Genomic DNA, 27525 nt, shown 5'->3' on the forward strand with positions numbered 1-27525 from the left:
GCCTGTAATTTTCATCATAGGTACATGTCAACTATGACAGACAAAATGAGGGAAAAAAATCCAGAAAATCACATTGTAGGATTTTTAATGAATGTTATTTGCAAATTATGGTGGAGAATAAGTATTTGGTCAATAACAAAAGTTTCTCAATACTTTGTTATATACCCTTTGTTGGCAATGACACAGGTCAAACGTTTTCTGTAAGTCTTCACAAGGTTTTCACACACTGTTGCTGGTATTTTGGCCCATTCCTCCATGCAGATCTCCTCTAGAGCAGTGATGTTTTGGGGCTGTCGCTGGGCAACACAGACTTTCAACTCCCTCCAAAGATTTTCTATGGGGTTGAGATCTGGAGACTGGCTAGGCCACTCCAGGACCTTGAATTGCTTCTTACGAAGCCACTCCTTCGTTGCCCGGGCGGTGTGTTTGGGATCATTGTCATGCTGAAAGACCCAGCCACGTTTCACCTTCAATGCCCTTGCTGATGGAAGGAGGTTTTCACTCAAAATCTCACGATACATGGCCCCATTCATTCTTTCCTTTACACGGATCAGTCGTCCTGGTCCCTTTGCAGAAAAACAGCCCCAAAGCATGATGTTTCCACCCCCATGCTTCACAGTAGGTATGGTGTTCTTTGGATGCAACTCAGCATTCTTTGTCCTCCAAACACGACAAGTTGAGTTTTTACCAAAAAGTTCTATTTTGGTTTCATCTGACCATATGACATTCTCCCAATCCTCTTCTGGATCATCCAAATGCACTCTAGCAAACTTCAGACGGGCCTGGACATGTACTGGCTTAAGCAGGGGGACACGTCTGGCACTGCAGGATTTGAGTCCCTGGCGGCGTAGTGTGTTACTGATGGTAGGCTTTGTTACTTTGGTCCCAGCTCTCTGCAGGTCATTCACTAGGTCCCCCCGTGTGGTTCTGGGATTGTTGCTCACCGTTCTTGTGATCATTTTGACCCCACGGGGTGAGATCTTCCGTTTAGCCCCAGATCGAGGGAGATTATCAGTGGTCTTGTATGTCTTCCATTTCCTAATAATTGCACCCACAGTTGATTTCTTCAAACCAAGCTGCTTACCTATTGCAGATTCAGTCTTCCCAGCCTGGTGCAGGTCTACAATTTTGTTTCTGGTGTCCTTTGACAGCTCTTTGGTCTTGGCCATAGTGGAGTTTGGAGTGTGACTGTTTTAGGTTGTGGACAGGTGTCTTTTATACTGATAACAAGTTCAAACAGGTGCCATTAATACAGGTAACGAGTGGAGGACAGAGGAGCCTCTTAAAGAAGAAGTTACAGGTCTGTGAGAGCCAGAAATCTTGCTTGTTTGTAGGTGACCAAATACTTATTTTCCACCATAATTTGCAAATAAATTCATAAAAATCCTACAATGTGATTTTCTGGATTTTTTTTTCTAAATTTGTCTGTCATAGTTGACGTGTACCTATGATGAAAATTACAGGCCTCTCTCATCTTTTTAAGTGGGAGAACTTGCACAATTGGTGGCTGACTAAATACTTTTTTCCCCCACTGTCTATGGAACGACCGTATGGGTAAAAATAAAGGCTTTGCATGAAGCCTCTTTTGTTATAAGAGTCCCACTTAGTCGACAGAGGGGGGTCATAATAGTTTGTAGACCAAACCGTTCGGACGTTTGTGAGAAGACAGACTTCCGGGATGTCTCATGGCCTGACAAACACCACTAACTCTGCCACCTTTCACTGCAAATGTGGAAGGGCGACATCGGCGGATGCAGTGGATTGAGACACAGCCTATGCAAAAAAAAACTCTGCTCTTTAGCGTAAAAAACTGACGGAATTTAATGGGTTTCTATTTATTATGCTAATTAATTTTTCAACTACCACCATATTTCATAAAAAATGAAAAAGTTATGCATGCCAACATATAAGGCAATAATTAAGAGAAGGCTGATCGTGTCAGGCGAAAATTATGTCAAACGCTTTTCCATTGCAACATACAGTCACGTCTGAAGCGTGCTAAAGAGTTCACAGCTGGCAATGCCTCATAACGATTGATTATTCCCCATCATTTGCAACAATGTCAAAAAGCGGCATCACTATCTTTCCTTTGCGGTACCCCAAACTGTCGTGATTACCAGATAAGACACTGAGTTTGACTGAGCAGTGTCTTAACATCATCCTAAAACCTACTCTGAGCTGGGAGCTTTATTTTTCTTAAAATCAGGTTTTAACAGGATTCCTTGGGCCTTTTCTGAGACGCTTTGAGGATACGGCCCTGGGTCACAGGAGACATTTCAACTAATCTCAATTAATTATCTTTTTGACTCTTGATGAAGCCAACACTGCAGATATGGACTGATTATTGAATGCCTAGTCCCAGGTATGAGTCTTAAAAATGAAGTCAGAGGTCAGGTCAATTCAGTCGAAAACCAGTAGACTGCACTTACTTCGCCAGGACCAGAATCAGGTCACTCCAGATCGTAGAAGTCAGTTCTCGACCTCTCCCATATCTCACTCCCTCTCTCTCCCTCTCTATCTAACAGAGTGCCCCTTGTCCTGCACTCTCCTTCCTGCCTTGCTTCTTCAGTAGCTGAATGCGGTTGTGGCAGTAAAACTTGATGGCCCTCCAGTCGCGCTGGTTGCTGACCAGCAGGGGGCAGAGCTGCAAGCAGCGCTCACAGTCTGCCTTGGCTGGCACGCGGAGCTCCATGATGTTCCTCTTCAGGTGCGTCTCCACGGCGACGCGCTCCGCCTCTGACCAGGGCCGCTTCAGCACCCCACGCTTCCCTGGGAACACAGGACAGACTTATAAGTATCAATTACCCAATTCCAAATCCATCCCCAGAGCACCTAACCCCTAACCTATACAGTGCTTTCAGCAAGTATTCACACCCCTTTACTTTTTCCACATTTTGTTGTATTACAGCCTGAATATAAAATTGCTTACATTTAGATTGTTTGTCACTGGCCTAAACACAATACCACATAATGCGGAATTATGTTTTACAAAATGTTTACAAATTAATTACAAATGAAAAGCTGAAATGTCTTGTCAATAAATATTCAACCCCTTAGTTATGGCAAGCCTAAATAAGTTCAGGAGTACAAATGTGCCTAAGAAGTCACATAATAAGTTGCATGGACTCACTGTGTGCAATAATACATCAAATCTTATTGGTCGCATACACATATTTAGCAGATGTTATTGCAGGTGTAGCGAAATGCTTGTGTTCCTGGCTCCAACAGTGCAGGAATATCTAACAATACACACACATCAAAAAAGTAAAATAATGGAATTAAAAAATATTGAAATATTAGGACGAGCAATGTCGGAGTACAAAAAAATGGGAAAAAATGAATACAAAAATAAATAGACATCGGAAAGTATTCAGACCCCTTGATCTTTTGTTACGTTACAGCCTTATTCTAAAATTGATAAAATCGTTTTTTCCCTCAATCTACACACAATACCCCATAATGACAAAGCAAAAACAGTTTTTTAGAATTTTGTTAATTTATTTAAAATAAAGAAATATCACATTTACATAAGTACTCAGACCCTTTACTCAGTACTTTGTTGAAGCACGTTTGGCAGCGATTACAGCATCAAGTCTTCTTGGGTATGACGCTACAAGCTTGGCACACCTGTACTTGGGGAGTTTCTCCCATTCTTCTCTGTAGATCCTCTCAAGCTCTGTCAGGTTGGATGGGAAGCATTGCTGCACAGCTATTTTCAGGTCTCTCCAGAGATGTTCGATCTCTCGGTCCCAGCTTTGATGTACCTGTACTGACCTCGCCTTCTGGATGGTGAACAGGCCGTGGCTCGGGTGGCTGAGGTCCTTGATGATCTTCTTGGCCTTCCTGTGACACCGGGTGCTGTAGATATCCTGGAGGGCATTGCCCTCCCGGTGATGCGTTGGGAAGACCGCACAATGCTCTGGGAAGACCGCACCACCCTCTGGAGAGCCCTGCGGTTGCGGACAGTGCAGTTGCCGTACCAGGCGGTGATACAACCCGACAGGATGCTCTCAAATGGTGCATATGTAAAAGTTTGTGAGGGTCTTAGGGGCCAAGCTGAATTTCTTCAGCCTCCTGAGGTTGAAGAGGCGCTGTTGCGCCTTCTTCACCACAATGTCTGTATGGGTGGACCATTTCAGATTGTCAGTGGAAGCTTTTCACCTACTCCACTGAGGCCCGTCGATCAGGCCTACCACTGTGTCGTCTGCAAACTTGATGATTGAGTTGGAGACGTGCATGGCCACGCAGTTATGGGTGAACATAGTAGAGGGGTCTGAGCATGCACCATTGTGGGGCCCCTGTGTTGAGGATCAGCATAGTCCAGGTGTTGTTGCCTACCTTTACCACCTGGGGGCAGCCCGTGAGGAAGTCCAGGATCCAGTTGCACAGAGCGTTGTTAAGAACCTTAATGATGAGCTTGGAGGGTACTATGGTGTTGAAGGCTGAGCTGTAGTCAATTAACAGCATTCTTACATAGGTAGTCCTCTTGTCCAGATGGGATAGGGCACTGCGATGGCGATTGTGACATCCGTGGATCTATTGGGGTGGTATATAGCAGTGGGTCTAGGGTGTCGGGTAAGGTGGAGGTGATATGATCCTTAACTAACTTCTCAAAGCGCTTCATGATGACAGAAGTGAGTGCTACGGGGCGATAGTCATTTAGTTCAGTTACCTTCACTTTCTTGGAACAGGAACAATTGTGGACATCTTGAATCAAGTGGGGACAACAGACAGGGATGGGGAGAGATGGAATATGTCCGTAAACACTCCAGCCAACTGGTCTGCGCATGCACTGAGGACGCGGCTAGGGATGCCGCCTGGGCCGGCAGGGTTAACACGCTTAAATGTCTTACTCACGTCGGCCACGGAGAACGAGAGGTCACAGTCCACGGGAGCAGTGGTGGCCCGCGTCGGCGGCACTGTTTTCCTCGAAGCAGGTGAATAAGGTGTTTAGCTTGTCCGGGAGCAAGACGTGGCAGGTTTTTCCTTTATAATCTGTGATTGTCTGGAGTCCCTGCCACATACTTCTCGTGACTGAGCCGTTGAATTGTGACTCCACTTTGTCTCTGTACTGCTGTTTTGCCTGTTTGATTGCCTTATGAAGGGCATAACTGGACTGTTTGTACTCAACCATATTCTCAGTCACCTTGCCGTAGTTAAATGGGGTGGTTTGCGCTTTCAGTTTTGCGCGAATGCTGCCATCTACCCACAGATTTATGTTTGGATAGGTTTTCATAGTCACAGTGGGAACAACATCCCCTATACACTTCCTGATGAACTCAGTCACTGTGTCAGTGTATACATCAATGTTATTCTCAGAGGCATCCCAGTCCACGTGATCAAAACAATCTTGAAACATGGATTCCGATTGGTCAGACCACCTTATTACGGGTACTTCCTTTTTGAGTTATTGCCTAATAGTGTTTAACATGATTTTTGAATGACTACCTCATCTCTGTAACCCATACATAAAATTATCTGTAAGGTCCCTCAGTCGAGGAAAGATAGTGATGACGCTCCAATGCCTTGCAAAGGAGGGCACCTATTGGTAGATTGGTCTAAATAAAAAAAAGCTGACATTGAATATCCCTTTGAGCTTGGTGACGTAATTAATTAAACTTTGGATGGTGTGTCAATACACCCAGTCACTACAAAGATACAGGCATCCTTCCTAACTCAGTTGCCAGAGAGGGAAGAAAATGCTCAGGGATTTCACCATGAGGCTAACGTTGACTTTAAAACAGTTACAGTGTTTAATGGCTGTGACAGAAAACTGAGGACGGATCAACAACATTGTAGTTACTTCACAATACAGAATGAAAAGGAAGCCTGTACAGAATACAAATATTCCAAAACATGCATCCTGTTTGCAATAAGGCACTAAAGTAATACAGCAAAAAATGTGTCAAAGCAATTAACTTTTTGTCCTGAATACAAAGTGTTATGTTTGGGGCAAATCCAATACAACACATTACTGAGTACCACTCTCCATATTTTCAAATATAGTGGTGGCTGCATCATGTTATGGGTATGCTTGTACTCATTAAGGACTGGGGAGTTTTTCAGGATAAAAAACTAACGGAATGGAGCACAAAATCCTAGAGGAAAAGCTGGTTCAGTCTGCTTTCCACCAGATACTGAGAGAAGAAAACAACCCAAAACACAAGGCCAAATCTACAATGAAATGTCAATACATTCTCTAAAAACATGTTTTCACTTTGTCATTATGGGGTATTGTGTGTAGATGTGTGAGATTTTGAATTCAGGCTGTAACACAACAAAATGTGTAATACACCAACGGGTATGAATACTTTCTGAAGGCACCGTATATAAATATTTTTAAGATCAGGGCCCGTATCCACAAAGCATATCAGAAAAGGTCCTGGGAATCCTGTTAAAACCCAGCTTAGAGTAGTTTCTAGGATGATGTTAAGACCTTGACCAGACAAACTCTGAGCCAGGAGTAAAATCAACTCAGCTGGTAATCAAAACAGTTTGAGGTACCACAAAGGAAAGATAGTGATGACGCTTCATTGACATTGTTGCAAATGATGGGGAATAACCAATCGCAATGAGGCATCGCCAGTTGTGAACTCTATAGCACGCTTCAGACAACCATGGTGAATGTGACTGTACATCTTAATGTTGCAATGGTAAAACGTTTGATATACAGTAATTTCGCCTGACGATCACTTTTCTTAATTATCACCTAATACAGTGCCTTCGGAAAGTATTCAGCCCCAATACTTTTTCCACATTTTGTTACATAACAGCCTTATTCTAAAATGGATTAAAAATAGCAATCTACACACAATACCCCATAATGACAAAGCGAAAGGGTCATTGTTTTGTGCAAAAAAACATAAAACAAAAACAGATACTTTATTTACATAATTATTCAGACCCTTTGCTATGAGACTCGAAATTGAGCTCAGGTGCATCCTGTTTCCATTGATCATCCTTGAGCTGTTTCTACAACTTGATTGGAGTCCACCTGTGGTAAATTCAATTGATTGGACATGATTTGCGAAGGCACACACCTGTCTATATAAGCTCCCACAGTTGACAGTGCAAGTCAGAGCAAAAACCAAGCCATGAGGTCGAAGGAATTGTCCGTAGAGCTCCAAGACAGGATTGTGTCGAGGCACAGATCTGGGGAAGGGTACCAAAACATTTCTGCAGCATTGAAGGCCCGCAATGGAAGAAGTTTGGAGCTACCAAGAGTCTTCCTAGAGCTGGCCGCCCGGCCAAACTAAGCAATCGGGGGAGAAGGGCCTTGGTCAGGGAGGTGACCAAAAACCCGATGATCACTCTGACAGAGCTCTAGAGTTCCTCTGTGGAGATGGGAGAACCTTCCAGAAGGAAAACCATCTCGGCAGCACTACACCAATCAGGCCTTTATGGTAGAGTGGCCAGACGGAAGCCACTCCTCAGTAAAAGCCACATGACAGCCCGCTTGGAGTTTACCAAAAGGCACCTAAAGACTCTCAGACCATTAGAAACAAGATTCTCTGGTCTGATGAAACCAAGATTGAACTCTTTGGCCTGAATGCCAAGCATCACGTCTGGAGGAAACCTGGCACCATCCCTACGGTGAAACATGGTGGTGGCAGCATCATGCTGTGGGGATGTCTTTCAGCGGCAGGGACTGGGAGACTAGACAGGATCGAGGCAAAAGATGAACAGAGCAAAGTACAGAGAGATCCTTGATGAAAACATGCTCCTGAGCGCTCAGGACCTTAGTCTGGGGCGAAGGTTCACCTTCCAACAGGACAATGACACTAAGCACACAGCCAAGACAACGCAGGAGTGGCTTTGGGACAAGTTTATGAATGTCCTTGAGTGTCCCAGCCAGAGCCCGGACTTGAACCCGATCGAACATCTCTGGACAGACCTGAAAATAGCTGTGCAATGACGCTCCCCATCCAACCTGACAGAGCTTGAGAGGATCTGCAGAGAAGAATGGGAGAAACTCCAAATACATTTACATTGACATTTTAGTCATTTAGCAGACGCTCTTATCCAGAGCGACTTACAGTTAGTGAGTACATACATTATTTTATTTTTCATAGTGGCCCCCCGTGAGAATTGAACCCACAACCCTGCCGTTGCAAACACCATGCTCTACCAACTGAGCTACATCCCTGCCGGCCATTCCCTCCCCTACCCTGGACGACGCAGGGCCAATTATGCGCCACCCCATGGGTCTCCCGGTCGCGGCCGGCTACGACAGAGCCTACAGGTGTGCCAAGCTTGAAGCGTCATACCCAAGAAGACTCGAGGCTGTAATCACTGCCAAAGGTGCTTCAACAAAGTACTGAGAAAAGAGTCTGAATACTTATGTAAATGTGATATTTCCGGTAATTGTTTTATAAATTAGCAAAAATGGCTAAAAACCTGTTTTTGCTTTGTCAGTATGGTGTATTGTGTGTAGATATGAGGGGGGAAAAACTAATGTAATCAATTTTAGAATAAGGCTGTAACGTAACAAAATGTAGAAAAAGTCAAGGGGTCTGAATACTTTCCGAATGCACAGTATGTTTGCATGCATAACATTTTTTTTCTTATGGTTGGTAAAAGCAGAATTTTGACAATATTACTGTTATATAAATTGCCTGATCTAGTCATATTTTTTAACAACGTGATAGTGCCCTCCAAAGGGATAACGTGAAATAACATCATGTAGGTAATTCAATAATTGAAAGAAAAACATGTTTATTTGTTAGCTTATTTGTTATAAGTATTTAGGCATATCGTGTTAAATAAGCCTTGTGAAATCATTGTGAAAGGCACAAGAGACACTGTTGCATGTAGATTATTTATGAGTTGATCATAGAACAGGCCGGGATATAGACAGAGAGGAGTACAGACAGCAATGTTAACTATGATGAAAAATACTCAATCTTTTTCCTGACTAAAACTATTGACGATAACGAGACGCCCTGGGAAAAAAAAACTATAACTATTACAAAGATGTGAATTCCATGTGAGACTAATGGACATTTAATTTGACATGAAGCTCCTTTTCAATTGTTTTGTCCAACCATAAGCATGCATGCAGAATATTTAATGCAATCCTTTGGCAGAATTTACATCTTTCAGTTGCGTGGTCTAATTGAGCTGATCTGCCCGGCTCTCCCACACAGCTCCCAGGCAGTCACTTCAATCACTCGTCAATCTTTTGAACTGATGCGAAGCCAGGACACTTCACTTGTAACTAACCTCAATTATGTTTACTCTCTCACTTTCATGTAGGCTATTTTTGCTTTAATTACATTTACATTTAATCACATCAGAAGCTCAATTTTCTCATGTGCGCTGTTCATCATTCATCTGTGTTGCCGCTCTCGCACCAAGGTCCTCAAATGCGAGTTGCAGTTGCCTTTTTCCAATTGGAAAAGCGTATGCTATTTGTTGAATATTAGGAGTACAGTAATACTTGGAAAGCTCAAATTCTCCCCTTTTCAAGGAAACCACTTATTTACCCCCCTTGATGGTTATGATGGGGAGAAAATCAGAGCTGTAAATTGTTTAACGTGTAGCCAAGGCTTTATTGTCTATATGTTTAATTATGTCTGGCATGGGTTACAATCTGCCACAATATCAATGTTGCCAGCTAAGGTATACGAGGGGATAGTAGGCCTAGTTGGACAAGGCACGTGATGGAATTGAGGTTGCCTAAATATTCATTATTTAATACACTATGTGACTAAAATGGCTATGACTAAAACTAGACATAAATTGTCCAGAGTTTTAGTCGACTGATAACAAAAACTAACGAAGGATGAAATGACCAACATTTCTAGATTTGAAAAATCGATAGGTATGAGGAAGTAATCGATTCGCTTGTTGAGTCCCTTGTTTTTCAAACTTGTCTGACGCTAGCACGCACTGGCTTGCACGGGATGTAGCGCAATAACGGGCAATTGTGCAAAAACATTCACCCAAATACGCATGAATACAGAGTTTTCAACTCTTTAATGATCGGCTATGAAAAGCCAACTGAGAGACCTGAGCCCTAGGACCATACGTCGGGACTACCGGCCGTGGTGACTCCTTGCTGTCCCCAGTCCGCCTGGCCTTGCTGCTATTCCAGTTTCAACTGTTCTGCCTGCGGTTATGGAACCCCTACCTGTCCCAGACCTGCTGTTTTCAACTCTTAATGATCGGCTATGAAAAGCCAACTGAGATTTATTCCTGATTATTATTTGACCATGCTTGTCACTTATGAACATTTTTGAACATCTTGGCATGGTTCTGTTATAATCTCCACCCGGCACAGCCAGAAGAGGACTGGCCACCCCTCATAGCCTGGTTCCTCTCTAGGTTTCTTCCTAGGCTTTCGCCTTTCTAGGGAGTTTTTCCTAGCCACCGTGCTTCTACACCTGCATTACTAGCTGTTTGGGGTTTTAGGCTGGGTTTCTGTACAGCACTTCGAGATATTAGCTGATGTAAGAAGGGCTATATAAAATAAAATTGATTGATTGATTGATAAAGCGTTGGGTAGGCCAAACAATACAACAGTACATACCTGACTTGGGCTGGATGCTTCTCCTTTTGTGGCCACCAGGGAGCAGAGGGTTAACAGGGGAGGGAGGGGGTCCTTTCTTCTTGCGGGGGGGTCGACCTGGTCGCTTCGTCACCACCTCCACCTTCTCTGTCTCCCCGTTTGAGTCACCTGAGAAGGAGTCTGCAGAGTTCCCTGACATGACTGTTGGATAGGGATAGAAGAGGTAGAGGGCACTATAACACATATACAAAATGCTTTGTTAATTCACCATCACCTGCCTTATACAATGCAAAGGGCTTGGTGACTCATGGCAAAGTTTTCCTCTGGCATTTACACACTTGTAATGAGCAAACCGTAACATATCACATAGTCCGTTAGCAATGTCTGTGAGAAGGACAGATTGTTGTACTGCAGGCAATGCAATCACAAGGTGCAGTATTTAGAGCTCCCATCTATTTAAAATGTTATGGTTAGTTTGCTCACAGCAGTATGTCATAGCGAGAGGAGAATCGCCCTTGTGTCACCTCCCTCAGTGTAAAGCCTCCCTTATTCATGCTTTATTAACAACTTACAACTAGTAAACATACCCCTAGTGAGCATGACGAGCATATTCTCCTATTAACAAAGCTATCAATTACTCTACTGCTGATCCTTCTCAGAACCTCCTTGTTTCCTCCTCTCCTCCATCATCACAATGAGAGAAAATTGGGGAGATTAATAGTTCCCACCTAAATGCAAGTCAACATTTCTCTTGTATTTTCTTCTGAAGGTAACCAGTGCAGGCTTTGCACTGGTGCAAACCCTTAATGAACAGAATGCCCCCAACTTTCTTTGATTAGGGATGGCGTTCTATCATGGATTAGTAGGGAGTGCTAGCTTCGTCATACCAGAGCCGAGTTCCCGGCAGTGTCTCCTTACCATCCAGCTCCAGACAAATGTGCTGCAGGCTCATCCCCCTGAACAGCACGCCCTCCTGCTCCCCATAAAGCACCACCCTGCCCACACGTCCAATCAGCGCAGGGTCTCGGCCTATCGTGGTGCAGCTCTGGGTCACATGGTACTCCCTCTGCAGGAAGTCTTCCAGGCGCTTGCCGGCCGCCCCGCCTGGCTGGCCCTGCCCTTCACCTTCCTCCAGGAGCAGTAGCTGGGTGAGGATGGCCACCTGCCGGCGCACCCGTGTCTGGGTCAGCGCCCCGGGGTTCTTGGCGCCGCTGGCCCGTGCCAGGTTGCGCAGCAGGTCGGTGCCCCGGAGCGGGGTGGCGGGCGAGTGGAAGGGCCGGGAGAAGACGTAGGGGCTGTGGGGGTCCACGCCCACGTTGGCAGAGGTATGAAGGAGCAGCTCCATGCAGGGCTCGCAGTGCGGGGGCAGGATGAGGGGCTGGATGCGCCCCCTTTTGCCCAGCACACCTGCCCGGGGGAGGTGGCAAAGGACCTGGCGCTCGAAGGGGGAGAGGATGGCCTCTAGGCCGGTGGTGGGGTTGTTGGCCAAGTTAGCCTGGGTCGGGCTCGGGGCGGTGGTGCGGTTGTGGTAGTCCTGGGTGGTGAGCTTGGCCACTTCACACTCACGGTGGCGGTTGTAGAGGATAAGTAGCGCCAGGCTGGAGTGGCAAAGGAGGCGCCAGGCCTCGGCCGAACTGGGGGAGCGAGACAGGGACAAGAAGGAGGAGTGCTGTTGCCGGCGGAGGTAGAGCACCAGGCAGGAGAGGGAGGAGAGGAGAGGGGGCATGTGATGTCTGTGGGAGCTAGAGAAAGTAAAAACAATGTCAAAAAATAATATTTTTACTTTGTCTTTATCACAACAATAATAATAATAATAATAATAGAATGGCAGAATATGCTGTCATTTCTCAAGCAGTTTCGATTCAGAACTTCATATTTCACATTTCAGTTAGGCCCGCCTTCTCTTTCCAATGCAGCTGAACCATATCCATCACATACCTAGCCATCTCTGCACTCTTATCCTCAGGACTCTCCTCTTCCCCGGCTCCACTCAGCTCCAGCTCCTCACCCGGCTCTTCTTCCTCCGGCTCGGGGGTAGAAGGTGGAGGTATCTCTTCCTCCTTGCTCCTGACACACTCCTCCGTTTTCTGCTGCTCCTCCTCCTTCGCTCTCTTCGGCCTGCGGCCCCTCCTGGGTGGTGTGGGTGTGGGCAGACTTTTCACCGGCGCCACTGCAGGGGCGGAGCCTTGCTTTGGCGTCTGCACCGATAAGCTGGAGCCTTTCTTGGCCACGGCCGACTGAGCAGCCGAGGGCGGGGACAGTGAGAGCGAAAAGGAGACCGCCCCCGAGGAACTTCGAGTGGCCGGCGCATCCCTCTCTCTCTCCCTGGAGAAAAGAGGGGGAGGGGCGGGAACGGAGGATGAGGAGGGCTGGGGGGAGGCGAAGGTGTGGCCATGAGAGGAGCTGGTGGAGGACGGGTGAGGATGGGAGGAGGTAGAGGAGGAGTGTGTGTGGAGTGTGGCTAGATCCATGGCCGCCCTGACCTTTGGCTGGTTGGCATGGTGTTTCTCCAGGTGGCGCGCCAGTGAACGGTAGTGGCGGCCGCAGTAGGAACAGTGCTGCCGTCGGCTGACCGTAGCCCCGCTGGAGCTGCCGATGTTTATGTTGATGTTGTTGTTGATATTGGTGGTGGGGGGCGCCAGGGCCATGGCGGGCTGAGACTGGGTCGGGGAGGAGGTGGCGGCCAGTCGGGAGGAGGAGGACGAGCAGGGGTGGCCGGGTCCGGCCCTGGGGTTGGCAGCGCTGCTCTTCTTGGTGGTGACCGTGACAGCTATCTTGCGCTTCTTTCGGCGGCGGAGCATGCGGCCCCTCAGCTCCTCAATCTCTTCTTCTTCATCGTCGTCATCATCGTCATCGTCGTCGTCTTCCTCCTCATCTTCTTCTCGGTCCGAGTCGCTGGGCTCAGAGTGGGTGAGTGGGGAGGAGGAGGGGGAGAGGGACCAGGAGGGGGTGAGGTAGTCGGAGACGGAGAGAGACAGAGGGTGGGGGTGGGGGCCGGGCTCTTCCTCCTGTTTGGAGACAAACCCCAAAACAAGACAAAAATACCTTTGTAAATACCCTCAGTAACCAATTGATTAAATGAACTTGAGGTAGGGTCACAACCGTTTTGATTACCTTCTTAATGTTATTGTCTGGGTTAAAGCTGCAGTCAAACCCTCGCGAAGACACAGAGCTATGGAATCCCTAGAATATTCATAACACAACCAACAGGCTTCAATATGGATTCAGAGCATTTATATCTGAGTGCCACAACAATTACACTGGGCATTGCAATGTTTTTTTTAGAACAAGGAGACAACATGACATGTAACTAGTAATGCCTACAGATGAACAATGTCAATTTTGATGTGTATAAGGTTGCTGTTAGTCAGACGTCATGACCTCTAACAACACTCATTCACCGAGTATATTTAAGAATGGCTGAAATGGGTTTGCGATGAGGAAAGCTGGTGATGTTATCAGTGAGTCATAATCACCATGGCGTTCTCTCCCCAGTCCGTCAGGCTGTAGTCCACCGTTATCTCCTCCCCTTTGGCGATGTCGTGGATCGCTATAACGACCAGTCGCACCTGGCTTCCACAGTGCACCTCTCGGATTCTGCAGTTGGGCGGGGGGTGGAAGAGCACTGGCCCCCGGACCCCACTCGCCCCCTCCTCGCCCAGCTCCGACACACTGTACAGAGAAACACAATAACATTACATACCATCCACTCACCATTGGATTGGTGGTCACCAAGCCTGGTCCTGGAGAGATACACGGTGTGCCACCTTTTGCTCTACCCCAGCACTGACACACCGCATTTCACTGATCAAGGTCTTGGTGAGTTGTGGGCTATCCTACGTGAGCTTTGACTCAGTTTTTTTCACTTTAAAATGTATGCCAAACAAAAACCATTGATTTCAAAGTTTATCAAAACATACAATTATATGCAAAAGGACTAATTGTGACAATTTCCACAGAACATTTTTCTAAAACGAATTTAGTGGAAGAACTCTTTGGTAATGCAAACTTTGGTAATGGAATTCATGTAAAGTCTCCATCAGGTTTATGCGACCACGTTTCCAAAAACTCTTAAAATATCTGCTCCGAATTAAAATTCTAAGATGTCAGCAATTTTTTTGATCCCCATTAGTTGCTGCCAAGGCACCACACCACTACATATCCACAGCACAAAATGTACAATACTACCATACAATATTAAAATGTACATGTGTAGAGTGTGTGTGCTAGCGTGTGTGTAGGCGTGTGTGTGCCTGTGTGTCTCCTGTGCTGTATTGTACTGTGCTATCCAAACCTGCTCGTTGAACATCTCATTCCATAGGCATTAATATGGAGTTGGTCCCCCCTTTGCTGCTATAACAGCCTCCACTCTTCTGGAAAGGCATTCCACTAGATGTTGGAACATTGCTGCGGGGACTTGTTTCCATTCAGCCACAAGAGCATTAGTGAGGTCAGGCATTAATGTTGGACGATTAGGCCTGGCTCGCAGTCGGCGTTCCAATTCATCCCAAAGGTGTTCGAAGGGGTTGAGGTCAGGGCTCTGTGCAGGCCAGTCAAAATCTTCCACACCCATCTCGACAAACCATTTCTGTATGGATCTCGCTTTGTGCACGGGGGCATTGTCATGCTGAAACAGGAAAGGGCCTTCCCCAAACTGTTGCCACAAAGTTGGAAGCACAGAATCGTGTAGAATGTAATTGTATGCTGTAGCGTTAAGATTTCCCTCCACTGGAACGAAGGGGCCTAGCCACCAAACTTTACATTTGGCACTATGCATTCTGGCAGGTAGCGTTCTCCTGGCATATAGTCCTGTGTAGCTCAGTTGGTAGAGCATGGCGTTTGCAACGCCAGGGTTGTGGGTTCGATTCCCACGGGGGGCCAGTATGAAAATGTATGCACTCACTAACTGTAAGTCGCTCTGGATAAGAGCGTCTGCTAAATGACTAAAAATAAAAATCTGCCAAACCCAGATTTGTACGTCAGACTGCTAGATGGTGAAGCGTGATTAATCACTCCAGAGAATGCGTTTCCACTACTCCAGAGTCCGATGGCGGCGAGCTTTACACCACTCGAGCCGACGCTTGGCATTGCGCATGGTGATCTTAGGCTTGTGTGCGCGGCTGCTCGGCCATGGAAAAAAACATTTAATGAAGCTCCTGACGAACAGTTCTTGTGCTGACGTTGCTTCCAGAGGCAGTTTGGAACTCGGTAGTGAGTTTTGCAACCAAGGACAAACGATTTTTACTCGCTTCAGCACTCACCGATCCTGTTCTGTGAGTTTGTGTGGCCTACCACTTCGCGGCTGAGCCGTTGTTGCTCCTAGACGTTTCCACTTCACAATAACAGCACTTACAGTTGACCAGGGCAGCTCAAGCAGGGCAGAAATTTGATGAACTGACTTGTTGGAAAGGTGGCATCCTATGACGGTGCCACGTTGAAAGTCACTGAGCTCTTCAGTATGGCCATTCTACTGTGAATGTAAATTGACTCTTAGCATTCATTTGACACCCAATTTGATATGCTCCTATGAACTTGACGTTGGTTCTCATGGGTCCTTTGATGGAAATGCCGTGTGCTAGTACTGCGCTTGAACAAAAGCTTGCACACCCTTCGAAGACTTAGTGACCACTGCAATAGGTTGAGCCTTACACTGCAGTCTCAATGCAAACAGAGAGCTCTATAAATGTTGTACATATTTTAGAGGCAGGTTGGCTTGTCTGGTTTGGCTAGCTAGCTAGCCAGCCAGCCGGCTAATGTTTACATTTAAAATATGCATCTCAGAACCGGCTGCTTCTTGATCAATGAGAACAGACTATATCATGGAAATGGAAGTTAGCTCGTAGTGAGGATGACTACCACGCTAGACTGGTGTGTGGTGGGGGTTTTTGCGCCATAGCAGCAGCAGCAGCAACAGAGGCATCACACAAGTGTTTGCTACACGTTAGTTGTGGAGGGGTACAAAGTCCAGGCTACAGAGAGGCTGAGCTGAGGACGACATCAGGGCCAGCAAACCAACTCCATCACCTTGCATCACAGGCTACATAGATGCAGAGGATAACATCAGAGCCGACAAGACACCTGCATCATCATCATCATCATCACCATCATCTAACTCAGTTTAGGAGCCTGAGATCGCTGATCTACTGAGGGAGTCCTGCTCTATGGCTATGACAATGTCGTCCTTTGTTTTGTTATAATAATAATAATAATAATAATAATAATAATAATAATATGCCATTTAGCAGACGCTTTTATCCAAAGCGACTTACAGTCATGCGTGCATAAATTTTTTGTGTATGGGTGGTCCCGGGGATCGAACCCACTACCTTGGCGTTACAAGCGCCGTGCTCTACCAGCTGAGCTACAGAGGACCACATAAGCAGGGGTTGGAACTGAAATACATTTTCAAATAATTTCATTCTGAACAGAACCATTTTTTTTTGTTCATTCCGTTCCACTGTTCCAACCTGCAAAATAAAGTTCTGAACTGGTTCGAACCCAAACAAAACGGTTTATATCATTCCTTTCTGTTCCTTTTTAAACTTCTGAAATATATATATTTTTGTATATTAGCTTGACAAAATAAAATTACTTCACCAATCAGTGTGGATAGAACAGCTTGCTAAGGAGTGGGCAAGCTCTTGTTTACATGCAACAGACAGACCAATGTAGGGCACGAGATGCGACTGCATTTTGCGGGTGGGGAGAGAGCGAGGATGAGGAGACTTGAAGAGCTGGGCATCTTGTTATGATATTCATTATCTAAATTACGCCCACAGAATTATACCTACGGAGGAGCAGCTTCTATGGAGAAACTTTGAATGTCTTTGAACTTCCCAGAGTTGGCTTAACATTGGACCAGAGCTAGCTAGCTAGCTAAAAAGCTTGTGTGTGCAGTGCGGCAACATAATTAAAAACACGTATTACCTTTTTGTAGTTCAGAAAGTATTCATACCCCTTGACTTTTTCCACATTTTGTTGTGTTACAGCCTGAATTCAAAATGGATTAAATCAACAACAAAAAATAGATCACCTCACAGCATGATGCTGCCACCACCATGCTTCACTGTTGGGATGGTGTTCTCTGGGTGATGAGAGGTGTTGGGTTTGCGCCAGACGTAGCATTTTCCTTGATGGCCAAAAAGCACAATTATAGTCTCATATGACCAGAGTACCTTCTTCCATATGTTTGGGGAGTCTCCCACATGGCTTTTGGCGAACACCAAAGGTGTTTGCTTATTCTATTCTTTAAGCAATGGCTTTTTTTTGGCCACTCTTCCGTAAAGCCCAGCGGAGTGTACGACTTAAAGTGGTCCTACGAACAGATACTCCAATCTCCGCTGTGGAGCTTTGCAGCTCCTTCTGGGTTATCTTTGGTCTCTTTGTTGCCTCTCTGATTAATGCCCTCCTTGCCTGGTCCGTTGGTTTTGGTGGGCGGCCCTCTCTTGGCAGGTTTGTTGTGATGCCATATTCTTTCCATTGTTTAATAATGGATTTATTGGTGCTCCGTGGGATGTTCAAAGTTTTGGATATTTTTTTTATAACCAAACCCTGATCTGTACTTCTCCACAACTTTGTCCCTGACCTGTTTGGAGAGCTCCTTGGTCTTCATGGTGCCGCTTGCTTGGTGGTGCCCCTTGCTTAGTGGTGCTGCAGACTCTGGGGCCTTTCAGAACAGGTGTATATATACTGAGATCATGTGACAGATCATGTGACATTTAGATTGCACACAGGTGGACTTTATTTAACCAATTATGTGACTTCTGAAGGTAATTGGTTGCACCAGATCGTATTTAGGGGCTTCATAGCAAAGGGGGTGAATACATATGCACGCATCACTTTTCCGCTATTTATTTTTTTGTATGTCCATTACATGAAATCCAAATAAATTTAAATTACAGGTTGTAATGCAACAAAATAGGAAAAACGGCAAGGGGGATGAATACTTTTGCAAGGCACTGTACATGTAAAAATTACCTCGACTAACCTGCACATTGACTCGGTACCCCCTGTAAATAGCCTCGTTATTGTTATTTTATTTTTTACTTTAGTTTATTTAGTAAATATTTTCTTAACTCTATTTCTTGAACTGCATTGTTGGTTACAGGCTTTTAAGAAAGCATTTCACAGTAAGGTAACCTGTTGTATTCAGTGCATGTGACAAAATAAAATGTGATTTGATCTTATTTACATAAGTATTCACACCTCTGAGTCAATACTTTTTAGAAGCACCTTTGGCAGCGATTACAGCTGTTTCTGGGTAAGTCTAAGAGCTCTCCACACCGGATTGTGCAATATTTGGCTATTGTTATCTTCAAAATTCTTCAAGCTCTATCAAATTGGTTGTTGATTATTGCTAGAAAATCATTTTTCAGGTCTTGCCATAGATTTTCAAATACAGTTTTGACTTAAATGCAACTCGGCCACTCAGGAACATTCACTGTCTTTTTTCATAAGCAACTCCAGTGTAGATTTGGCCTTGCGTTTTAGGTTATTGTCCTGCTGAAAGGTGAATTAATCTACACTGTCTGGTGGATGATGCATGATGCAGCCACCGCTGTGCTTGAAAATATGGAGAGTGGTACTCAGTAATGTGTTGTATTGGATTTGCCCCAAACAAGACACTTTGTATTCAGGACAAATTTCATCTGCCAACAGGTGCCCTTCTTTGTGAGCCATTGGAAAACCTCCCTGTTCTTTGTGGTTGAATCTGTGTTGGAAATTCATTGCTCGACTAAGGGACCTTACAGATAATTGTATGTGTGGGGTACAGAGATAAGGTAGTCATCAAAAAAACAATTGTTTAACACTATTGTACACAGAGTGAATCCATGCAACTTACTTGTTAAGCAAATTTGTGCTCCTGACCTTATTTAGGCTTGTCATAATAAATGGGTTGAATACTTATCGACTCAAGACAATTCAGCTTTTAATTTTTTATAAAATTTGTAACAATTTTGAAAAACATTAATTCTACTTTGACATTATGGGGTATTGTGTGGGCAGTGACAAAAAAATCTCAATTTAAAAAACTTGCAATATGCAGAAATCGCTCCGCCATTTCCTGGTTGCTAAAATTCGACTAGTTCGCCTAATGTCAGTTTGTGTGACAAAACAAGCAATGTATAATGTAGAGAAACATTATACCATCTAAACCAGTGTGAAAAACCTTTCAATAATCAAAAATATTGTATTTCAGCTGTTTGAAGCTGGTGTACATTTTACATTTTCCTTTGAGTCATTTAGCAGACGCTCTTATCCAGAGCGACTTACAGTTAGTGAATGCATTATTATTATTAATTTTTTTATACTGGCGCCCTGTGGGAAACGAACCCACATCCCTGCCGGCCAAACCCTCCCCTACCTTGGACAACGCTGGACCAATTGTGCGCCGCCCATGGGTCTCCCGGTCGCGGCCGGCTGCGACAGAGCCTGGACTCGAACCAGGATCTCTAGTGGCACAGCTAGGGCCTTAGACCACTGCGCCACTCGGGAGTACAAAACCAAAAGTAAAAAAGAGGCAAAAACTCAACGCGGTGCATAGAAATAGCGTGCATAGAAAAGATCTACCACATCTTAGACTTGCTTTCAATGAGAATGACAGATCTATCACTCACATTTCTATTACTATGAGAATTTGTTCTGGTCGCCCAAAAAGTGACATATTGCAGCTACATATCAGTTTTTAATTCAGGCTGTAACACAAAATGTGGAAAAAGTCAAGGGGTGTAAATACTTTCTGAAGGCATTTTAATAAATCCAATGTGAAACGTGATAACTATAGTTTCTGTAACTAGCATTGAAAAATAATCCATTCTTCTCTGATTAAGAATCTCTCCCTAATTTCTGACTCACGCTTGTAATGTCAGTAGGCTACAGTAGCCTATGCTTCGGAGGTGGGCGGAGCAGGTAGCCTACACGCACAGACAAAGATTTCCAGCTGGCAGGCAGACACTGGAATAAGTTTGAGTGACAGAGTGAGGGCTTTGCATAGGCGCCTTGTAACGTTTTTTTGTGGGACTGAAAAAAGTCCCAGAACGTCAAATAACGTTATTAACCTGTTCCCATGCTTTTAAAATAACAGTTCTGTTCCGGAACAGTATGGATCACTTTCGTTCCCGGTTCTGATTATGTTCCCCCCCAAAAAAAATACTTACAAAAAATTAACCCCTGGTTATGTGTAACCCAAGTCTGTCTAGTAGGCTAGGTCTACTGTGTAGCCGAGGCCTACTACTGTATGTTTAAGTTTGTTAATTTTTAGAATGTATTTATACTGAACTAAATTATAAAACGCAACATGTAGTGTTCGTTGTTCCCATGTTTATGAGCCTAAATAAAAAATCCCTGAAATCTTCCATACACACAAAAAGCTTATTTCTCTCAAATTTTGTGCACAAATTTGTTTACATCCCTGTTAGTGATCATTTCTCCTTTGCCAAGATAATCCATTCATCTGACAGGTATAGCATATGAAGAAGCTGATTAAACAGCATGATCATTACACAGGTGCACCTTCTGCTGGGGACTGTAGAATGCCACTGTAAAATATGTAGTTTTGTCACACAACACAATGCTACAGATGTCTCAAGTTTTGAGGGAGCGTGCAATTGGCATGCTGACTCCAGGAGTGTCAACCAAAGCTATTGCCAGAGAATTAGCCGAAGTAAAGAAATTTGGCAGTACATCCAACCGGCTTCACAACCGCAGACCACGTGTAACCACGCCAGCCCAGGACCTCCACATCACGTCTGAGACCAGCCACCCGGACAGCTGATGAAATTGTGGGTTTGCACAATTGAACAATTTATGCACAAACTGTCAGAAACCGTCTCAGGGAAGCTCATCTGCATGCTCGTCGTCCTCACCAGGATCTTGATCTGACTACAGTTCGGCGTCGTAACCGACTTCAGTGGGCAAATGCTCACCTTCAATGGCCACTGGCACGCTGGAGAATTGTGCTCTTCACAGATTAATCCCAGTTTCAACTGTACTGGGCAGATTGCATCGTTTGGGCGAACGGTTTGCTGATGTCAACGTTGTGAACATAGTGCCCCATTGTGGCGGTGAAGTTACAGTAAGGGCAGGCATAAGCTACGGGCAATGAATACAATTGCATTTTATCGATGGCAATTGAATGCACAGAGATACAGTGACGAGATCCTGAGGCCCATTGTCGTGCCATTCATCCACCGCCATCACCTCATGTTTCAGCATGATAATGCATGGCCTGTGTCGAAAGGATCTGTATACAATTCCTGGAAGCTGAAAATATCCAAGTTCTTCCATTGTCTGCATACTCACCAGACATGTCACCCATTGAGCATGTTTAGTATGCTCTGGATCGACATGTAAAACAGCGCGTTCCAGTTCACGCCAATATCCAGTAACTTCGCACAGCCATTGAAGAGGAGTGGGACAACATTCCACAATCAACAGCCTGATCAACACTTTGCGAAGGAGATGTGTCACACTGCATGAGGCAAATGCTGATCACACCAGATACTGACCGGTTTTTTGATCCACGCCCCTACCTTTTTTTAAAGGTATCTGTGACCAACAGATGCATATCTGTATTCCCAGTGGTGAAGTCCATATATTAGGGCCTAATAAATGTATTTAAATTGACTGATTTCCTTATTTGAACTGTAAACTCAGTAAAATCTTTGAAATTGTTGCATGTTGCCTTTATATTTATGTTTGACATTGGCTGTTTGTTTTAGAAGAATACATTTTTTAAAAGTGTAATTCAATAATCCTATTGTCTCTCTCACCAGAGCTGGGAGGGGTCAGCAAGGTAGTAAGGGCTTCCTGGTGGAGGCAGTCTGTCCTCCGCTCCCTCTGGGTACTGCTCACCACCTAGTAGAGTTACACACAGGTAAGAACAGAAGCACACATTTAACCAAATGTATACTTACACATACAGTGCCTTCAGAAAGTATTAATACCCCTTGACTTATCCCACATACTGTTGTGTTACAGCCTGAATTCAAAATTGATTAAAATAGTATTTTTTTCCCCTCACCCATATACCCATCTACACACAATACCCCATAATGACAAAGTGAAAACATGTTTAGACATTTTTGCACATTTATTGAAAATTAAATACAGAAATATCTAATATACATAAGTATTGACACGCCGAGTCAATACTTTGTAGAAGCACCTTTGGCAGCGATTACAGCTGTTCTGGGTAAGTCTCTAAAAGCATTCCACACCTGGATTGTGCAACATTTGGCAATCATTCTTTTCAAAATTCTTCAAGCTCTGTCAAATTGGTTGTTGATTATTGCTAGACAACCATTGTTCAGGTCTTGCAATAGATTTCCAAGTAGATTTAAGTCAAAACTGTAAATTGGCCACTCAGGAACATTCAATGTATTTTTTGGTAAGCAACTCCAGTGTAGATTTGGCCTTCTGTTTAAGGTTATTGTCTTGTTGAAAGGAACCAGGTTTTCCTCTAGGATTTGGTCTGTGCTTAGCTCCATTCCATTAGTTTTGTATCCTGAAAAACTCCCCAGTGATTACAAGCATACCCATAACATGATGCAAACACCACTATGCTTAAATATATGGAGAGTGGTACTCAGTAATGTGTTGTTTTGGCTTTGCCACATGACTTTAGTGCCTTGTTGCAAACATGATGCATGTTTTGGAATATTTTTATTCTGTACGGGCTTCCTTCTTTTCACTCTGTCAATTAGGTTAGTATTGTGGAGTAACAACAATGTTGTTGATCCATCCCGTCTTCTCCTATCACAGCCATTAAACTCTGTAACTGATTTAAAGTCACCAATGGCCTCATGGTGAAATCCCTGAGTGGTTTCCTTCCTCTCCGGCAAATTAGTTAGAAAGGACGCCTGTATATTTGTAGTGACTGGGTGTATTGATACACCGTCCAAAGTGTATTTAATAACTTCACCATGTTCAAAGGGATATTCAATGTCTGCTTTATTTTAACCATCTACCAATAGGTGCCCTTATTTGCAAGGCATTGGAAAACCTCCCTGGTCTTTTGGTTGAATCTGTGTTTGAAATTCACTGCTCGACTAAGGGACCTTACAGATAATTGTATGTGTGGGGTACAGAGATGAGGTAGTCATTCAACAATCATGTTAAACACTATTGTTGCACACAGAGTGAGTCCATGCAACTTGTGAAGCAAATGTTTACTCCTGAACGTATTTAGGTTTGCCATAACAAAGGGGTTGAATACTTATTGACTCAAGACATTCCAGCTTTACATTTTGTTATGAGTTTGTAAAAACATAATTCCTCTTTGACATTATGGGGTATTGTGTGTAGGCCAGTGACAAATCCAGGCTATAACACAACAACATTTGGAAAAAGTCAAGGGGTGTGAATACTTTCTGAAGGCACATGATAGGGTGTCTTGTGTGTGTGTGTGTGTGTGTGTGTGTGTGTTTTTACCCGGACTGTAGCTGTGTTCAGACAGACTTTCCTCCTCTTCGTCCTCAGTCACGTAGGCCAGGTCACACACCTTCACGGGCGTACCCTTTCTTTTTCTCCCACACACCCGCCTACAATACACATGAGGGGTTCCTTTAGCCCTTGTTCATGACTTTCAGTTCCATTACACATAAGAGTCATTGGACGAAGGAGTCTTCTGCAAGGGGGAGTTTTGTTAAGTGCCCAAACGCTCAGTCTGAACATTAACACGCATCGCTTGCGGTACAGGTTTTGGGAGCATAAGGTCCTTATCTTTCATATCAGCAATAAATAATAATAAATAAAGTTGCATTGATACACACCTTTTATAGGGTTAGTGTTCCCACATGGCCATATCTCCATGTTACAGCGCGTGTTTACGGCAGACAGATGGAAGACAGAGGGACCACCTGTGCTAATTAGCTACGTAGCATGCGCTGAACACCTGTGTGTAATGGAATAATGTCCCCAGAAACTTGTTGTCACTGAAAAATACTGTCGGCTGCAGACATTTCTGTTGTGCATGACAAGAATTACATTTTTAGATAAAGGTAGCGTTCTCTCCTGGCATCCGCCAAACCCAGATTCGTCTGTCGGACTGCCAGATGGTGAAGCGTGATTTATCACTCCAGAGAATGCGTTTCCACTGCTCCAGAGTCCAATGGTGGCAAGCTTTACACCACTTCAGCCGAAGCTTGGCAATGTGCATGGTGATCTTAGGCTTGTGTGTGGCTGCTCGGCCATGGAAACCCATTTCATGAAGCTCCTGACGAACAGTACTTGCGCTGACGTTGCTTCCAGAGGCAGTTTGGAACGCGGTAGTGAGTGTTGCAACCGAGGACAGATGATTTTTACGCGCTACACGCTTCAGCGGTCCCGTTCTGTGAGCTTGTGTGGCCTACCACTTCGCGGCTGAGCCGTTGTTGCTCATAGACATTTCCACTTCACAATAACAGCACTTACAGTTCTAGCAGGGCAGAAATGTTAAGAACTGACTTGTTGGAAAGATGGAATCCTGTGACGGTGCCACGTTGAAAGTCACTGAGCTCCTCAGTACGGGCCATTCTACTGACAATGGCTGTGTGCTCGATTTTATACACGTCAGCAACGGGTGTGGCTGAAATAGAGGAATCCACTACTTTGAAGGAGTGTCCACATACATTTGGCCATGTAAAGTAACTTGCATTTACATCTGCCACATTATGAATAGGCCATTTATTGCTATCAAACAACCCCAAGTAGGCCTACAGCCACTACCGTATCGAATAATTTAAATCACAGCAATGTTATTCTAATATTGTTTCTAAAGTTATATTCAAAAGGGCAATGAAATAGATATGGCATTAACAATTGGGGTGACAGACAAATGTTGAAATTATATTATATTGGATACTATCAACAAATTGAATCAAATCCATAAATGATCTAAATAATCTGATATCAAAGACAGAAAATAATAGCTTTATAATTATAAATATATATATATATATATATATATATTATAATATATATATATATATATATATATATATATATATATTATAATATATATATATATATATATATATTATAATATATATATATATATATATATATATATATATATATTATAATATATATATATATATATTTGGAACAATGTTAAGATAGTGAAATAATTTACATTTTTTAAATAAATATTTGACAAACCCTAATAGCAGACCTATATAAATGCGCCCCACTCCACACACACCTGAGATACACATTTGCATCCCTCATTCGCTCTCTCTGATACAGTAGACAACAAGTCAGTCAGATCATCAACACAGTGAAAGTGATGCCTGAATGTAACTGGGGCTTTTCCCCAACATCAGTTTGAATAGAAATGATCTAGCTAGCTACCAAAACATCTGGTATGCAGATGTTGTTTTAATTATTAAATATGCACAAATAATAAGCCATCAAGGAATAATGCATCTCGCTAGTTAGCTAACGTTAGTTATCAGAATCATGTAAGGCTATCCTAAATACAATTAAATCTAGTTAGCTAGTCAGTTATCTAAGACTAACGTTACTGTTCTGCCGATGTAACTAACGCGTTAGCTGGCCAGACAAGCTAAGATGGCTAGCTAGCTGGTTATTTAAATAAAAGACAGCGCATTACAGCTTCCAAATGAAAGAGCAAAATCATAGGGCTAATCGGCGTTAAGTGAAGTGGGTGACAGACTGTGCAAGCTTGCACAATTACGAAACTAGCTAGCGATCCCGAAACGAAAAAGCACTTTTGCTGTGTGTCATTTTTGTCAGCAGAATCATCACGCGGATGGAAGCCTGGAACTAAACAAATACACGCTCATGCAGGGCTTGCGTTCTACTTCACTTTCAAACAAAGTAACGTTAGCAAGTGATCAGATACACAACAAAAATGTATTCCCCGTTAAGCTATTTATCTCACCCTCGGGGCGGCGGAGGCTTGCTCCCATCCCCGTCGCTGTCGAGGGTTGGTGGCTCCCGGTAGTCAAAAGGCGACCGTACGTTCTCCGCCATTAGGACTGCTCCTCTACCCTACCTCGCGATCCGGTAGATTGCCCAACGCGCATGTGCGAGTATGCAGAGGTTTAGTTATGGCAAAATGGGGGAGAATAGCAAAATTACAAAAAGAAGGGATGTGATTCCAAATTGACAAGGCTTTACATCAGTATAACATAAATCAAGAATTTAATTATTGGGAATTTATTGACGTGCCATAGTAACCAGTAGATTCGCACATGGAGGAAAATGGGGGATGGTCATGCTTTTTCAATTTCAGTCAAAGGCAGGGTTTAGTATTTTTTTTTAATCTAGTCCAGGGGAGGGTAATGTAATTTGTAATTGATGAAATTTCGATATTTCTCAGTGTTTTAGAATTAGTTGTTTATTAGGCTATATAACCATGTTTGCCCGATGCCGCCTCTCATCTCTGTTTCTCTGTTGGCCACACAATATCAAGTGCAGCCTATAGTGTGGTCTCAATTAAATTATCCATAGCCTATAGTGGAGATGTCATAATACCCATGAAACCTAGCGGACAAACATGGAAATGGTTCCAATCGTTTTTCCACCATTCATTTTTCCCATAGGGAATTTTAGAAACACTTAAAATCAGGGCTGTATTTTGTGTAGGCTTGCCCAGGCATGACGTTTTGATAACCATGTAAATCACTCTCGGACAAGGTGAATTTTATCAATATATTCGGTTCTATTTACTCTCAGATTCGAAAATGGTAATAAGCATCAAAGTAGACATCATGCAAGACTACAAATCCCTGCAAGCTCCTGCATGTCATCTCTAGCTGACACCGTTGCTAACAGGTATTGTGTCAATTTAAAACTTGCACTAGACAGTTCACAGAATTGTCCATTTAAAGAAATTGAGCCAATTTATGCATGACTAAATGTAGCTAACATTAGATAGTTAATTCTGAGATTCTTACCTTTGCCTCGGTTCGGCAGTCTCGTCCAGATCATCATGGCATTTGTAGTTCTTTATGATAGCCACATTAGCAGCTAAGTTTATAAAAAAAAAAAATTGGGGGGGGGGTGAATAC

General features: G+C 43.9%; 1 protein-coding gene across 2 annotated transcripts; it reads right to left on the bottom strand.

The window, feature by feature from the left end:
- Positions 1-1508: 1508 nt before the first annotated feature.
- Positions 1509-26504, bottom strand: LOC121554644. Of its 2 annotated transcripts, XM_041868303.2 has the most exons (9): positions 26394-26504; positions 23942-24051; positions 22282-22366; positions 13987-14182; positions 13625-13693; positions 12449-13518; positions 11429-12252; positions 10532-10711; positions 1509-2769 (listed from the first exon to the last, which is right to left on the bottom strand). In XM_041868303.2, exons 1-9 carry the CDS (start codon positions 26483-26485, stop codon positions 2519-2521), a joined length of 2877 nt encoding a protein of 958 aa, XP_041724237.1. In that variant the 5' UTR covers positions 26486-26504; the 3' UTR covers positions 1509-2518. The 2 variants fall into 2 exon arrangements, with proteins under 2 accessions (XP_041724237.1, XP_041724238.1); XM_041868304.2 differs by lacking the exon at positions 13625-13693.
- Between the last annotated feature and the right edge of the window lie 1021 nt (positions 26505-27525).

The sequence above is a fragment of the Coregonus clupeaformis genome, unplaced genomic scaffold (assembly GCF_020615455.1).
Source record: "Coregonus clupeaformis isolate EN_2021a unplaced genomic scaffold, ASM2061545v1 scaf0003, whole genome shotgun sequence".
NCBI lineage: Eukaryota > Metazoa > Chordata > Actinopteri > Salmoniformes > Salmonidae > Coregonus > Coregonus clupeaformis.